The 14,056-nt window shown below is 44.6% G+C and overlaps 1 protein-coding gene across 2 annotated transcripts in view; it reads left to right on the top strand.

The window, feature by feature from the left end:
- ACOT7 (acyl-CoA thioesterase 7) overlaps positions 1 to 14,056 on the top strand; it is a 1,725,032-nt gene that overhangs the window by 1,463,681 nt on the left and 247,295 nt on the right. For both annotated transcript variants that reach the window (XM_069610292.1, XM_069610291.1), the window contains one exon: positions 3,353 to 3,537. In XM_069610292.1, the coding sequence (XP_069466393.1) occupies positions 3,353 to 3,537 (185 nt within the window). The remainder of the gene's footprint in view (positions 1 to 3,352; positions 3,538 to 14,056) is intronic.

Genomic DNA, 14,056 nt, shown 5'->3' with positions numbered 1-14,056 from the left:
AGAGTCTGTAGCAAGTGAGAAAATGCCACCATGCTGTCTGCGCCAATTTATGTACGTAGTTTTAATCACTGATTGATGTTCAGTACACAGTTTAATTCACTGGTCTGAAATTCCAGATGTCTAATGCGTTACAAATGTCCAGTAAACGACACGTGTTTCGGCATGTAATCTTCTTCAGAACTGGACAATTTTAATACTGGATGTCACCTAGAGTCGTTAATATGCAATATTCAGGTGTATAATTACCATACCTAATTCATGGAGTTCTGCTCTCCTCGCCTGTGCTTGGTGAAATGACAAGGCTTGTGTGGCCCATATGACACACTTAGGAACATCTAAGGTTTTCCTGCAGCAGCTTAAGGCAGTGGTGGACTTTCTTTCGGATGTATCCACACTCCAGTGTTTTGAATGGGTAATTGGGATGGTAACTTTTACCTGATCAGCTACCAGTTCTCGTCTCTCTGAAACTCACCTGCTTGCTACATCTCTTATAGCCTTGCTGCACCCTTGGGTCTCACTGTCTCCATCCTTATTCTGCTTCAAAATTCTGCCTTGGACCAACCTTGTCACTGTAAGCTCCCTAATTCAACGGCTATTTGTGGCACCATTGCCCCTCCCTCCATCTCAGGCAGTGCAGCTCTATCAACCCCTCTAGCCGGATGATTTACCTCCTACCCCCTTCTCTCCAAGTGAGGGTGCTTCTCACTCCTGTCACCCACCTGAATACAATTTTGCTAATGATCACTCATCTCTGCCAAGCTCACTCTCTCCTACTGACCTCCAGCATCACTTTCTCAAGGTGTTAATCAACCTCAACCTCTCTAACTCTGTTAAGGCACACAAACTACAGCTGCACTCCACTCTCTCGGATCACTCCCTGCTCAACCTACATAACCTCACTACTCAAACCCAAGAGAATGCCAGTGATCTCACCTTCCTAGCTTCCATTCTTAACTCCCCTGCTGACTCTATGATCCTTTGTCACGAACAAGTCAAGTACTCTATCCTTCTTGCTGCTTACAAAGACTCTTGTGTCCTCACTACGGCTTTTGGCTCAGCCAAATTCTCCTACTGTTCTCACTGTTTATCCTTTCTCTGATCACATGCACAAAACATTCCATGACCCACCTGGCCATGCTTTCCATCTCTAAAACACATTCCCTATCCTCCTATATCTCTGCTGATGATGTTGCGTCTTCATGCTCCTGCAAGATCTCTAAAATATGTGACATCATGTGCACGCACCTATCACTCCCACCCCCTTCTTCGTACACCCCACTCCCTATCACCCTCACCATTTTTATTTTATTCCACCTTTCTCCTAACTGCCCCACTGAACTCTTAGCCATCCTCCACTTAGTCAACCCATACAGCGCTCTTATTAATCCTTTCACACCACTAACCATTAAGGAACTGTCACCCGTTTCCTCCTCTGCCTGTCTTCCCTCTTCAATCTATGACTTTCTGCAGGCGTCTTTACTGCATGCTTCAAAATAGCTACAGTAAATTTAATACTGAAGAAAGCCACTCTGGACCCTAACAATCTCTCTTATTAATCCTTAAGCACGTCTTTAATCAAACTGTTACCTATCGTAAGGTTCATACACTCTGGGATCTCCTTCAATCAGGTTTTCAGGGTAAACACTCCACTGAAACGGCTCTCTGACATGTCTCCAACTTTCTGACCACCAATCACAACTGTCATCTCGCTTCCATCCTCATTCCTTGTCTTCAAAGACACTGCAATTGACTTGTTGGCCTATTCTCTGACCACTCCATCTTCTCTAATCCCTCCTCCGCTACACCCATTTCAGTGTGAGTCTATCAAAGATCAGTATTTCACCCAATCCCCTGCACTCAGAATACCTCTTTCTGAGGTAGATTAATCACATCTGTTTTTAATATCACCTCTTCACTGACAATGTTCTTATCTTCTCCTTTCCCATCACCAACTGTTTAACAGCTTTCCAGAAGTGGATGACTGGTGCTAACCTTCTACAAGATCGAAGTCCTGTTTCTGCCTGATTCAAATGCCACCTCCTTCCTGCATGATCTTCTCACTTCCTCACAAAGGCTTGCAACTGTAGTTCCTTTTTGACAGCAACCTCAGACTCCAACAATTTATTATAGCAATGGATACCGTAGCCAGGATGAACCGACTCATCATATGGATTGATCGGCCCCTCACCTCACACACTGCTCCATTAAATCCCAGATCCCTACCCTTCAGCTCTAGAAACTAGATTGCTGTTGGAAGCTACTGTGTGGCTTTCCCCTCTGCTGCTTATCTCCTTTGAACAAACATCTTCACTTTGCTGCTGCTCACGCCCTTTACGGCCTTCCCATATCCTCTCCCACTTTAAGTTACCAACACCAGACTGGACAGCTAACCATACCAAATCTCTTCCTCTTTTAAATTTCTATTATTTATCTTCATATCGATCCACGGTCTCTACCCAATACCTTGCTGAATGTATGTCTCCCCACTCCCTCTCAACCTATACCTTACCTGTCCCTCCACAAACCGTTCTATTCCCCGCCTCCCTGTGCCGCTTCCCACTTCCACTTCTTCTCAGTACCTGTGCCCTCCACTGTAATGCTATCCCCCAACAATCAATGCCATACCAACAGTTGAACAGTTCAAACTCCTCCTCAAACTCCACTTGCTGGCTGATGAAGGAGGGTCTCTTACCCCCCGCCTCCCTCAATGCCCTTCACAAACTAACCCAGACCCACCGCTCCCAATACCGTCATCCATGATTGTACGTATGTATCTTTATATGGTCCCTGCTGATTGTACGTATGTATCTTTATATGGTCCCTGCATGCTTTATCGCAGTAGGCCATGATTGTGCATTATCCTGCTGTCTTGTCCCCTGTTGCTGGCCCCGGTCTAACGCCCATCACCAGATGCCGTACTGTCAGCCAGCAGCCCAGCCACTAAATACTGTAAAGGCACCCTTCCCCGCTAACTTATGTTAGTCATTTCTGTTTTCTAGATGGCATCCTGGTTGTTAAATAAAAAAAAATACAAACACGATAATGTATTCACTAATCATCTACCCAATTGCTCCTCCCTCAGAGAGAATGGTGAAGGACTTATAAAGTGATGTTGTTGTTCTGTCCAATATAGTCTGAAATGTTATTATGATGCAAAGCCTGTTCTTCCCTTATAGTAGACTCGTTTGTGTTAGCCCATATTCAGCAATACAGCCATCTTATCTGTTCTGCGGCTGGCAGCCAGAATATCACACCCTGGGCTCCAGAGCGACCCAGGAAGCTAAATAATGCATGCTATTGTTTTCCACTGCCACTGCAAGACTGCACGCATTAACACACCTCTGCTTTGCAGGTTGTATCATTACTATATCGGGCCGCATGACCTTCACGAGCAACAAATCGATGGAGATTGAGGTTTTTGTGGACGCCGAGCCCTTTGTGGAGGAGTTTCAGCAACGCTATCGCGCTGTCAGTGCATTCTTCACCTACGTCTCGCTCAATAAAGAAGGAAAGCCGCTGCCTGTGCCTCAGTTGCTGGTCAGTAATCGTCCTAATTAGTCTGTCATTGGTACAAAAAGCTCTTTACAGACTGGCATTAAACATGCATTCAATGTTTACAGTCACAACCACTTAACCAGAGTGGAGTGCAAGGTTGTAAACAGTTTGCCTTTACAGAGGTATCGTTTTCTGTAAGATGTATGATCGTGCCAGGTTTCCCCAACTGGATGGTTGCATTGGAACATGGAAACGTTAGCACGTTAAATTGCATGTGTCGTGTGATTGGGTTCCATGTGTTAATATCCCCGCAAAAATATCGCCGGCGATATTAAGGCATGGAACCTGTGGGGGATACCCCTGCGACCCCCACATTATTTTTAAAGGAGCGGGAGACACCCCTGCAACCCCCGTTTAAAAAAAATAAAAAAATTATCCCCCCCCAAAAAATATCGCCTATGACCGCTCCAGACGACCATATATAGGGCGATATTTTGGTGGGGATAATATGTAGTGATACCTGTTATTGCCGTTTACGAAATCTGATTGTATTTTTTACTGCTATGTATTTTGGCAGTTTGCATCGATGGCGGCTCGCCTTTTATGGCTCCACACTCCCCCACCTACAGAACATGTTCAGATCCTTTAGGTCTCCCCCACCTCCTGGCACACTGCAACTTAAGTGGTATGAATGTCAATGTTTGCATTTGGGGCGGATCGACATGCAATGCATGAAGCAGGCATGGAGCGTGTGTCAAATCTGCATGCAATGCATTGCCTATAGATGTGTTGCATCCAATGTATTGACTCTCATTTTGGCTTGTGGGTACAATGCACTATGCTACGTTTGTGTAGAAAGGCTCACTCTGGAATGCCTGCTTCACTCATATAGCACAAGTTGTCAGGGAGCTGAAGCTGCTGGGGATGGCATTGGCAGCTCCTACTTGTCCTGGGCACTTTATACCTCTGAGCCAGTGAAAGTAACATATCTACCATGTCATGTTCCTGCCACTTAACTTGTTGAGGCTGGCTGTCTAGAGCCCAGGACTGAGGGCCCAACTTTCCACAAAATTGGGAGAGTCCAGCGTCATATGAGTTGTTCACTTAGTGCAGTTTGGGGGGAAGATATTTCTGACCCATCACTTTGAAAGTTCAATAGCCATCACAGTAAAGTACATACTGTGCCAGCCTACCACGTTGGAGGCTAGTGAATGGTACTGGGGAGACACTTGGCGGCCTGGAGGAGATATATGGTGGATTCCCTAGGCTCCCCAGTCTATACTTGGCGTTCAGTGTTTTCCCCACCATGCTGTACCCAACCAGCCCGGGCATCATAGAGATAGGTAACATCTTGGGCAGTATAGCAGGAATGCAGTCAACCGTCACATTGACCCCAAAACCTCCACCGCGGGTGTGGGTGGTTTTGCCATTAGGGAGGCTGGGTTCACTGAAACGCAAGAGCTTGTATGTTGGGCTCACCCTGAGGGTCGAGATTACTTGAGTTCTACACTCGCATGCACCTGGATCTGCCCACATCCGGAAGAATTCCAAGACAGAAAAAAGCAGGAGGGTCTCCGTACCTGGAGTCTGGCGTGCATTCAGACTCAACAGATTTGGCAACAAGCTGAACCCTCAGAGGCCCTTCTGCCCGTGTTGCCGGGGGGTCAAACTGGTTGACTGCATCTGGATTTGTGGATTGGTCCTGGATTCAATGGTGCTTCATCCAAGTGACTCTGTGGCACCCCTTCCTCCTGACAGCGACCTGCAAAGTTCTTTTTTCACCCTGCCTCGCCTTGCTGTTGGAATAACTCCGGAGAGTCGTTGTGAGACACAAGCCTCGTCCTGCTGGCAAGGCACACCCTGCCACTTTGAGGAAATTTACTTCAGCAGCGCTCGCTGGTGCTAGGATAGAGCGGCCTCCCGGTGCGCACAAGATTAGGTTGAGGGTAGGCGCATTCTCAAAAGTCTCCCAGAGCCAAAAAGTGATGTTCAACGTGACGGAGGGGGAGAAAACCATCTTGAAGAAGAAAGGATAAACAGTTTGCAAAAAAGGTGAGCATAATTCTACAATGCTACAATTTCAGCACCAGAGACCAAGGCAAGGAGGAGTCTATTGAAAACGTCCTCACTGCACTTAGAGAGTTAGCCAATAGATGCAATGTTTGACAGTCATACAACGAAAGATTAAGAGATCATTTTATGTTAAAGGTCAAAGAGAATAAAATAAATGAAGAAATCTTGGCCACGGGAGGTCCCAGTTTGGACGGGGTCATAGACATTGCCAAAAGAGTGGAGCACATGCTTTCCTGTGTTAAAGACTGGGATAGTAAGACTCACAAGGACACAGTTAATGTAGTGGGTCTCCCAAAATGAAATAAACCACCTGCAGTAAAAATGAAAACCTTTGCTTCAGGCAGACATCCTCCCAGGAAAAATGAACATGGGGAGAACCATGATCGAAAGGGAGCACAAACTAAATTTGGTGTGGGCCCATCTGTCAAGAATTGATTTTGTTGTGGCAATGACTCACTTTTCAAACAATGCTGAGTGTCCGGGACATAATTCAATTCACAGCAAATGTGTCCGGAGAGGACATTTCACTTACTGCTGCCAAAATGTCTCCTTTAAGGGTATCAAAGAAGTTAAATAAGTGGTTGAATGTGACAATGTGGAGGATACAGATAATGATGGGGATGCTTATGGTGTCAGTTGGTCTAGGAGTGAGGTTGATCCATCTAGAGGAGGGGATAAGAAACCACATGCTATTGTTCTAGTGAATGGTGTTGGAGTGGTGTTGGAGTATGCATGCTCATTGACTCAGGATCGGACTATACCATTTTAAATGGAGAAACCTGGTAGCATGAGTTTGCAAGTTTGGGGCCATCTCATATAAACGACTTCGCGTATGGTGGTGTTCACATTGGTATGGTAGGGTGTTTTGTAGCAACTCTAGAATGTTGACAGAGACAAACCGAGACAAAAGTGCATGTTTCAGTAAAAGGGGGATGCTTGTTAGGGTGGTACCAGCAGAGTGACATGGGGATTGTGATTCATCCTAAAGTGCCGAGTAACATAGCTGCGATATCGAACTCAACTGCTGTTTGCCAAGAGGAGTCTTTTAGTTGAGGTTTTCAGAGAGAACCTAGGGTGTTTAAAAAGATACACACACAAAATTAGACTTAGGGAAGATAGTTCCCTGGTAGTAGCTAAGCTCAGATGTGTGCCTCTTGCCTTGGGTGATGAAGTATCAAAAGAAATCAAGAGGCTGGAGCCTGAGGACATAATTGAGGCAGTGGGGGCCTCAGAATGGTGCTCCCTTTGGTAGTTGTTCGTAAAGCCAATGGAAGTACCCGTTTGTGTGTTGACTTAAGAACGCTCAATAGATCTGTGATAGTTTACAGATTCCACTTACCAAATATTCCCACTCTAGACCTTGCCTTCACTTAGAACCAGGTTATATTGCATCCTGACTCAAGAGGGCTCACGACTTGTATCAATCATGAAGGGACATACAGATTTAAAATAATGTCATTTGGCCTCATCTCAGCAGCAGCATTTTTCCAGCAGGTAATGAAAGCAGTCCTGGATGAGATTGGATGAGTTGTCTTTTACCAAGATGGCATTTTGGTAACGGGTACTACGGTGGAAGATCATGATTCCGAGTTAGCTGTGGTTTTAGAAAGATTGCATAGTGCAGGTCTCACGCTACAGAAGAGTAAGTGCTGTTTCAGAGTCCCAGAAAATGATTATCTAGGGCACAAATTTACGGATGAGAGAGTTTCGCCCACAGAAAGATTGGTTACTTCCATTACAAAACTTGAGTCGCAAAAAGACAAACAAGGAGTATTGTCATTTCTAAGAGTTGTAGAGTACTACTCCCTAATCTATACGAAATGTTGCTGATGGTTGGAAGAATATTAGACCATTGTGCAAAAAGGATGCTAAATTTGAATGGTCAGTGGAGTGTGAGTAAGAATGCATAGTGATCAAGACCTCCATTTCGAAAGCGCTTATGAAAGGCACGTTCATCATGACAGATGTGAGTGGTACATCTGCAAAAAGACAATGGATTTGAGAGAATTGTGGCATTTGCATCTAGGATACTGAAGGGTGCTGAACCCGGATACTCATTTATAGAGAAGAAGGCGCTGTTTGTGTTATGGGCCAGAAGAAGAAGAAGAAGCAGCAGCCACTCGGAAACACCTCTATTCAGCCCAAGCTGGGATGTACCTCTTACGAGATTACCCAGAACCAGGCCTCCTCAACTTCAGGATACTCGAAGCAAGGTATACCTGGTAAATGGGGTACTCAGAATGAGAAGGCTGAACCTAGGGAGATACAAAGAAACAGTTAACCCATTATTCCTAGGGATAAGAACTAGTGACAACAGTTCCGTCCCACCAGAATGACTCACCCTTCAACAAGTAATGAGCTGTTCGGAAATCCAAAAAACAATAAAACAACATAGAGAAAAAATAACAAACGGGTAGGTTAGTAAAGGGAATCTCCCCGTGAGGAACGAGGGTCACTTCCAGTGTCGGGTGGTGCATCGACAGCAGAGCGTTCAGAGATGCACATATGTAGAAAAAAGTGTCCCAGGTGGTTAACAGAGTTCAATGGAAATGGAGGTCTGTGGTATATTGCAGGAAAATATACAGGCAGGAAGTTTCAGTAAGAGAAAATGATGTGGATGTTCAGTAAGTGCCTGAACGCTGGCTTACCCGTGGAAGATGTTCTTGAGCGTGCACAGCAATGTCAACCTGTGTATACAGTTGATCTCGGAAAGAAAATACAGAGGCTACAATTTCAAAAATATAGTATCCAGAATGTTATTATACTAGATACATTTATTAGTTTTGTGAATTAAATCACGATTTAATCAGCACTCAGGCAATAATTTTACATAGCAGGAAAAAGATTTTAAAAAATCACAAAAAATGTCATCCAATACATACTATACCCTCATCCAACCATTCATACACACTCATTCTTCATACATTAATCCACTCATACCAAACATCAATAGGTACAAGATAAAAATACAAGGTAAAAAACTATTACAACTTTATACCAAACAATTCATCAACAAGTCAATTATTATACACAAAGGTTTGTGCAAAACAGAACATATGGCCACAAAGAATTTTATAAGTGGTCAATAATTGAGGTGGGCCCCAAAGATCTTTAGAAACGGCCTCACCCCTAATTTTCTCTACCGGTTTCGACGTTTTAACATTATTCTGGTTACGTCTTCATCTGGAGATAACAAAATAACTTTCTAAAAAGAAAGGAAAACAACATATCATTGGTTTCCTATAGAGATGGTGTAGGTACCTTAAAACTATCTGTATATAAAACATAATTTCACAACAATCACGATATTAGGATGAAAACCTCTCCCACCCCAGATCTGTGTATCTGGAGCGATCCAAGGGTGTCAGACGGGAAGCGCTGCCGTCAGAGAATTGGTGTCTCAGGGCAAAAATGGCTGTAGATCATGACATGCAAAGTTTACTGAATTTAAACATTATGTTGGCATGATTGGAGGCTTATGGTTGCAGAAGTCAAATATATCATTAGTGATGTAATAGGCATGATTGAGAGCTCACAATTGCCATTGGCCTTACATATTACTATGAATGGGAAAAAACATTTTAAGCTAAAAACTAACCTTTGCACAGGCAGTAAGAAGCACTCCGTTGCTTCTAATATAATGGACTGGAATCGCCGTCATAGAACTTGGCAGCGTCCAGATAGGAGATACACAGATCTGGGGTGGGAGCAGGTTTTCATCCTAATATTGTGATTGTTGTGAAATTATGTTTTATATACAGATAGTTTTAAGGTACCTACACCATCTCTATAGGAAACCAATGATATGTTGTTTCCTTTCTTTTTAGAAAGTTATTTTGTTATCTCCGGATGAAGACGTAACCAAAATAATGTTAAGACGTCGAAACCGGTAGAGAAAATTAGGGATGAGGCCGTTTCTGAAGATCTTTCGGGCCCACCTCAATTGTTGACCACTTATAAGATTCTTTGTGGCCATATGTTCTGTTTTGCACAAACCTTTGTGTATAATAATTGACTTGTTGATGAATTGTTTGGTATAAAGTTGTAATAGTTTTTTACCTAGTATTTTTATCTTGTACCTATTGATGTTTGGTATGAGGGGATTCATGTATGAAGAATGAGTGCGTATGAATGGTTGGATGAGGGTATAGTATGTATTGGATGACATTTTTTGTGATTTTTAAAAATCTTTTTCCTGCTATGTAAAATTATTGCCCGAGTGCTGATTAAATCGTGATTTCATTCACAAAACTAATAAATGTATCTTGTATAATAAAATTCTGGATACTATATTTTTGAAATTGTAGCCTCTGGATTTTCTTTCCGGGATCAATTGCGTTATTAATACCCTAATCTAGAGTGTGGGGTTCAGTAAACATAAGCTGTGTATACAGAGCACGCGTACAGTGGAATAAGCGGGTGCCAGGAAGCCAGTCGAACTGGGTGATGGAAGTTTCTTTTCCAAGCAGATTCCAGGTGGTTGCTGCGGTAAGGATGTGTGATGGAACACACTGATTCCGCAGGGATCCCGGAACCGAACGAGTCATAGCAACGGTACCAAATGTTAAGAAAAGGAGTCTGTAAGCAATCCGGGTTGTTAACATTAGGTGAGTCCAGCCAAAGGAATAGACGATGACAAGTCGATAAGGCATTCCGGGTCTTGAAACAGGATACGTAGATTCAGAAAGTAACGCTACAATTAGAAGCAGCGTTCTTTGAAGCTTACACATATTTAATGGCACGGCAATGGGCGGAGTTTGTGGAAGCGTGTCGAGGTCAGCCGGTTCCTCGCGTGACATGCTTGATGCCTCCGTACTACAGCCAGTGGAGCAGGCAAACGTCTCCTAGGCAACCACCTCCAGCATTGCCAAACAGGGGAAGCCAGATGCCTGGACAAAATGGAACGGGCACTCAAGGACCGTAACGGACGAACAAGGGACCCAGATGTAACATGAAGACTCTGAGTTGTGCAGTATGAGAGAAATGGATGGGAATGACTGGTCAGACTGGAAGACACTGTCTGGTCTGGTTGTGTTTCACAGAGTCAGAGGTGAATTAAGTGTAGAGGATGGTCATGTTTTGCGCTCAGGTTGCATTATTCCTCCTTCTGGTGTTAGGAAAAGATTATTAGAGACCGCTCATAGTGGACATTTTTTGGGATGTGAAAGACTAAAGGTTGCCTCAGGGCAGACTTTTGTTGGGCCGGACTAGACAAAGAGGTAGAAGATTTAATTAAAGAATGCAATGAGTGCTCTGCATATGACAAGGCTCTCAAAACATATGTGCAACCGCTCAAACCAGTAGCTTTCCCAAGGATGCCTTCAGAATGTAGCATTGGACATTTTAGGGCCAATTTGGTTAAAGTGGGGAGTATAAAAAGTATGTATTTGTTTCGGTTGACTTATTCAAAATGGGTGGAAACCAAAGTTGTTCAAGAGACAGACCCGAGGGCAGTGGTACAGTTTTTGGATGAAATTTTTCAAAGGGAAGGATTTTCCAGTAGAATCTTAACCGACCATGGAGTGCAATTTAGAGAGTTCTTGCAGAAAATAGGAGTACAGCAACACAAGTAGCCATTGTTTCCCCACGGCCACAAATGGGGTTGTGGAAAGATTCAACAGAACACTCATAAAGAGTATCCGCATGGCAATTCATGAAAATAAAAGCTAGGAGGTAAACATAGTCAAGATAGTATATGCTTATAGATTAGCACCACATGCTACTACAGGGTGGGTGCCTTTTGTGGGTATGAGGATATGACATGATATGATAAGTCATTTATAACGCGCCTGTACACAAGTGTTTCTAGGCGCGACGAGGCAAGGAAGGGTAGTCAGAGGGAGGACAAAACAAACAATCTTACTAGGCCTTGTGTCCTTGTCAGGAATTCGACCTTCCACACAGGGGGTGTGCACTCGCCTAGGCTTTTAGATTTTTGTTTACTTAAAAAGAATGAATGATGGGAGATCAACCTCTGGAAAATATGTGGGGCCATTCCCGCACATATTTTCCATGCTCACCGCACATCAGAAAAATAGTCATGTACTCTGTGAGGACATAGCTTACCAGCACCGCCCTCCCCTGTCATGTGTAGCTGACACCTGACAGCTGTGGGTACATCAAAAGCCTTTGGCCGTGGGCCGCTTGATTAGCATTTCAAAGCCCCATGGATATGCATCTCCATTGTTACACCTTGCTGGTGGTGGTGAATACTGAAGAATGTTAATTAGCAGGCCTAAGGGAGGCCTGGGTGCACTAAGTGACAATGGAGACCAGAGACCAACACCTCTTTGTAATACAATGTGTGAACTTGGTACTAACACCCCTCCTTGGTATGAAAGGGCAGTGAATGTCCTGTCTGGAGCCACTCCTTTCAGAGCAGGGAAGTATGTGAATTGTAGAAGACGAAAGTCTGCCTGCAACCACCTACTTCTAAGGAGGCCCATGTTGTGACCAAGTGTTGCATAGGGCTCAATTAATTAGGGAGACACTTTGATGTACAGCAGTCAGGAAGATGGGTGGGACTTAGAAGTATGTTGTCATCCTACCCTTGTCTGCTGCCAAGTGCTCTGATTCTGACCTGAAGCATTACTGAAGATTGTTGGTGGAAACCCAGGTTTGATTCATTAAGGTGGGCGTTGCCTACACCAATCACTGGGGCCCGTTTGGCTTTAAAAGAGGGCTGAGCCCCTCACTGATCAGATCATCTGAAGACTTTGCAAGGAGTATGAATGAGGACTCATTTGGACCCGAGCTGAAGTTACAGTCTACCTTACATCTGCTGCCAGTGAAGGAAGGCCAGGAGTTCCAAGAGGGACATAAAATCCCTCCCCTAAAAAGGTGCTGCCTTTAATCTCCTAGCATCTTTGTCCACCAGTGGTAGCTGCCCTAATTCTATCACGGCTGGACTATTGTAATTCTCTATATTTAGCCCAACCAAGGGGCCTTATCCAGAGACTACAACACCTGCAAAACCTGGCCGCTAGAGTAGCTACTGGCTGCCCTTATGGAGCACATATTTCCCCTGTTCTGCGTTCACTCCATTGGCTCCCAGTGTATCCGCGTATTAGATTCAAGACTCTGTGCATTGTTCACCGGGTGATACACAATTTGGGAGCGGAGTTTCTGCAAGCCAAGTTTGTGCTCCATCTCCCTCAATGCCAGCTTTGTTCTGCCACTTCTGACCTGCTCGTGGTGCCGCCTTATCAACGTGCAAGGATAGGAGGTCGCTCCTTTTCCGTGGCTGCTGCTATTGCATGGAACGAGTTTCCACTTCCTATAAAGAAACTATCCAGCCCCCTAGCTTTTAAGGAAGCGATCAAGACTCTTCTTTTCTAAATTCTGCATCTGCTGTTCTTTACCCCTTTGATATAGACAGTTTGCTTCGTCTCCAGCGCCAAGATGCCCCAGGGCGACCGTTTGCGCTTAAGAAATTTTATTAACATAACATATCATCTCCCAGGGAACAGAGGGAGATACCGGACTCAGAGGACCTTCCTGCAGCTCCAGAACTGGTACCCAGCCAGCACACAGCGTGCCCTGCTAGGTTCTGACAGCAAGCTTCCTAGGTTGGAAGTGTTGGAGAGTCTCTGGACAAAGGACAAGACTGTTGCCTGCTAGCACCCTCCTGAGCTTTGGGCCATTTGCCTTGAAAGGACACAAGCTCTGCGATGAAGCTAGCAGGAGTGCCACTCAAGAATCATCCAGAGTCTATCTTTTTAAGGACAATTTCGAGACAGTTGGGTCCTCAAAACGCATCCAGCTGCACCGCTGACTGTTGTCACGCCGCAGTCACCAGAGTTGTCCGAGATGCCTCAACCAGCGTTCCAGATCCGCCAACCAGCACAGAGACAACAATGCCTGGCCCGAGCCGCCACGCCGGACAGCCTGCAGACATCCATCCAGCCTCGCTTGCTGAACTTCCTGCTGCCTGGTACCTGCAGCTGACTCCCGCCCCTAACTCTGTCTCACGGGCTGCAAAGCGCCCTGGAAGTGCCTCAACGCTGTCAAACACCAATAACTTCTTCAGCACCAGGCACATTGTGGTTCTGCGCCACTGGTCCCTCTCCGAAGGCCCCTAAAGACAGTTACGACCCTTTGCCCCTTTGGTGTTCAAACCAAATAATCTTGAACTATAAGGCTGATTACTTTACCAACTACCCTCCTGTCAGTATCCAGAAACTGTCTGTTCGCTGTGTTCCTTTACAGTGTGGGTTGTAATTGTAGTGTGCTAGTGTATGTTGTAGTAATAATAAAGTAGATATTTTTATACAACCTTTACTGGACAGTCCCTTTTATCATTGGGTAATAATTGTATTTTTGCTGTGTTGCAACTAGCCAACGATCCACAACCTTGCAGAGATAAGCTTGCCATTCCGTCCATGTTACCCAAATTGGAGAAGGAAGTCTTATAATTTACTTGTATTCCAATTGGTTCAGATCCCTTCTGGTGTGCTAGAGGTGTGGGGTTGATTGATGGTTTATAAAC

Source organism: Ambystoma mexicanum, chromosome 8, assembly GCF_040938575.1.
Source record: "Ambystoma mexicanum isolate Mex_15411 chromosome 8, UKY_AmexF1_1, whole genome shotgun sequence".
In the NCBI taxonomy this organism is placed as follows: domain Eukaryota; kingdom Metazoa; phylum Chordata; class Amphibia; order Caudata; family Ambystomatidae; genus Ambystoma; species Ambystoma mexicanum.
Note: the sequence above shows the minus strand (reverse complement) of the source record. Positions and strands in the feature narration are given on the sequence as shown.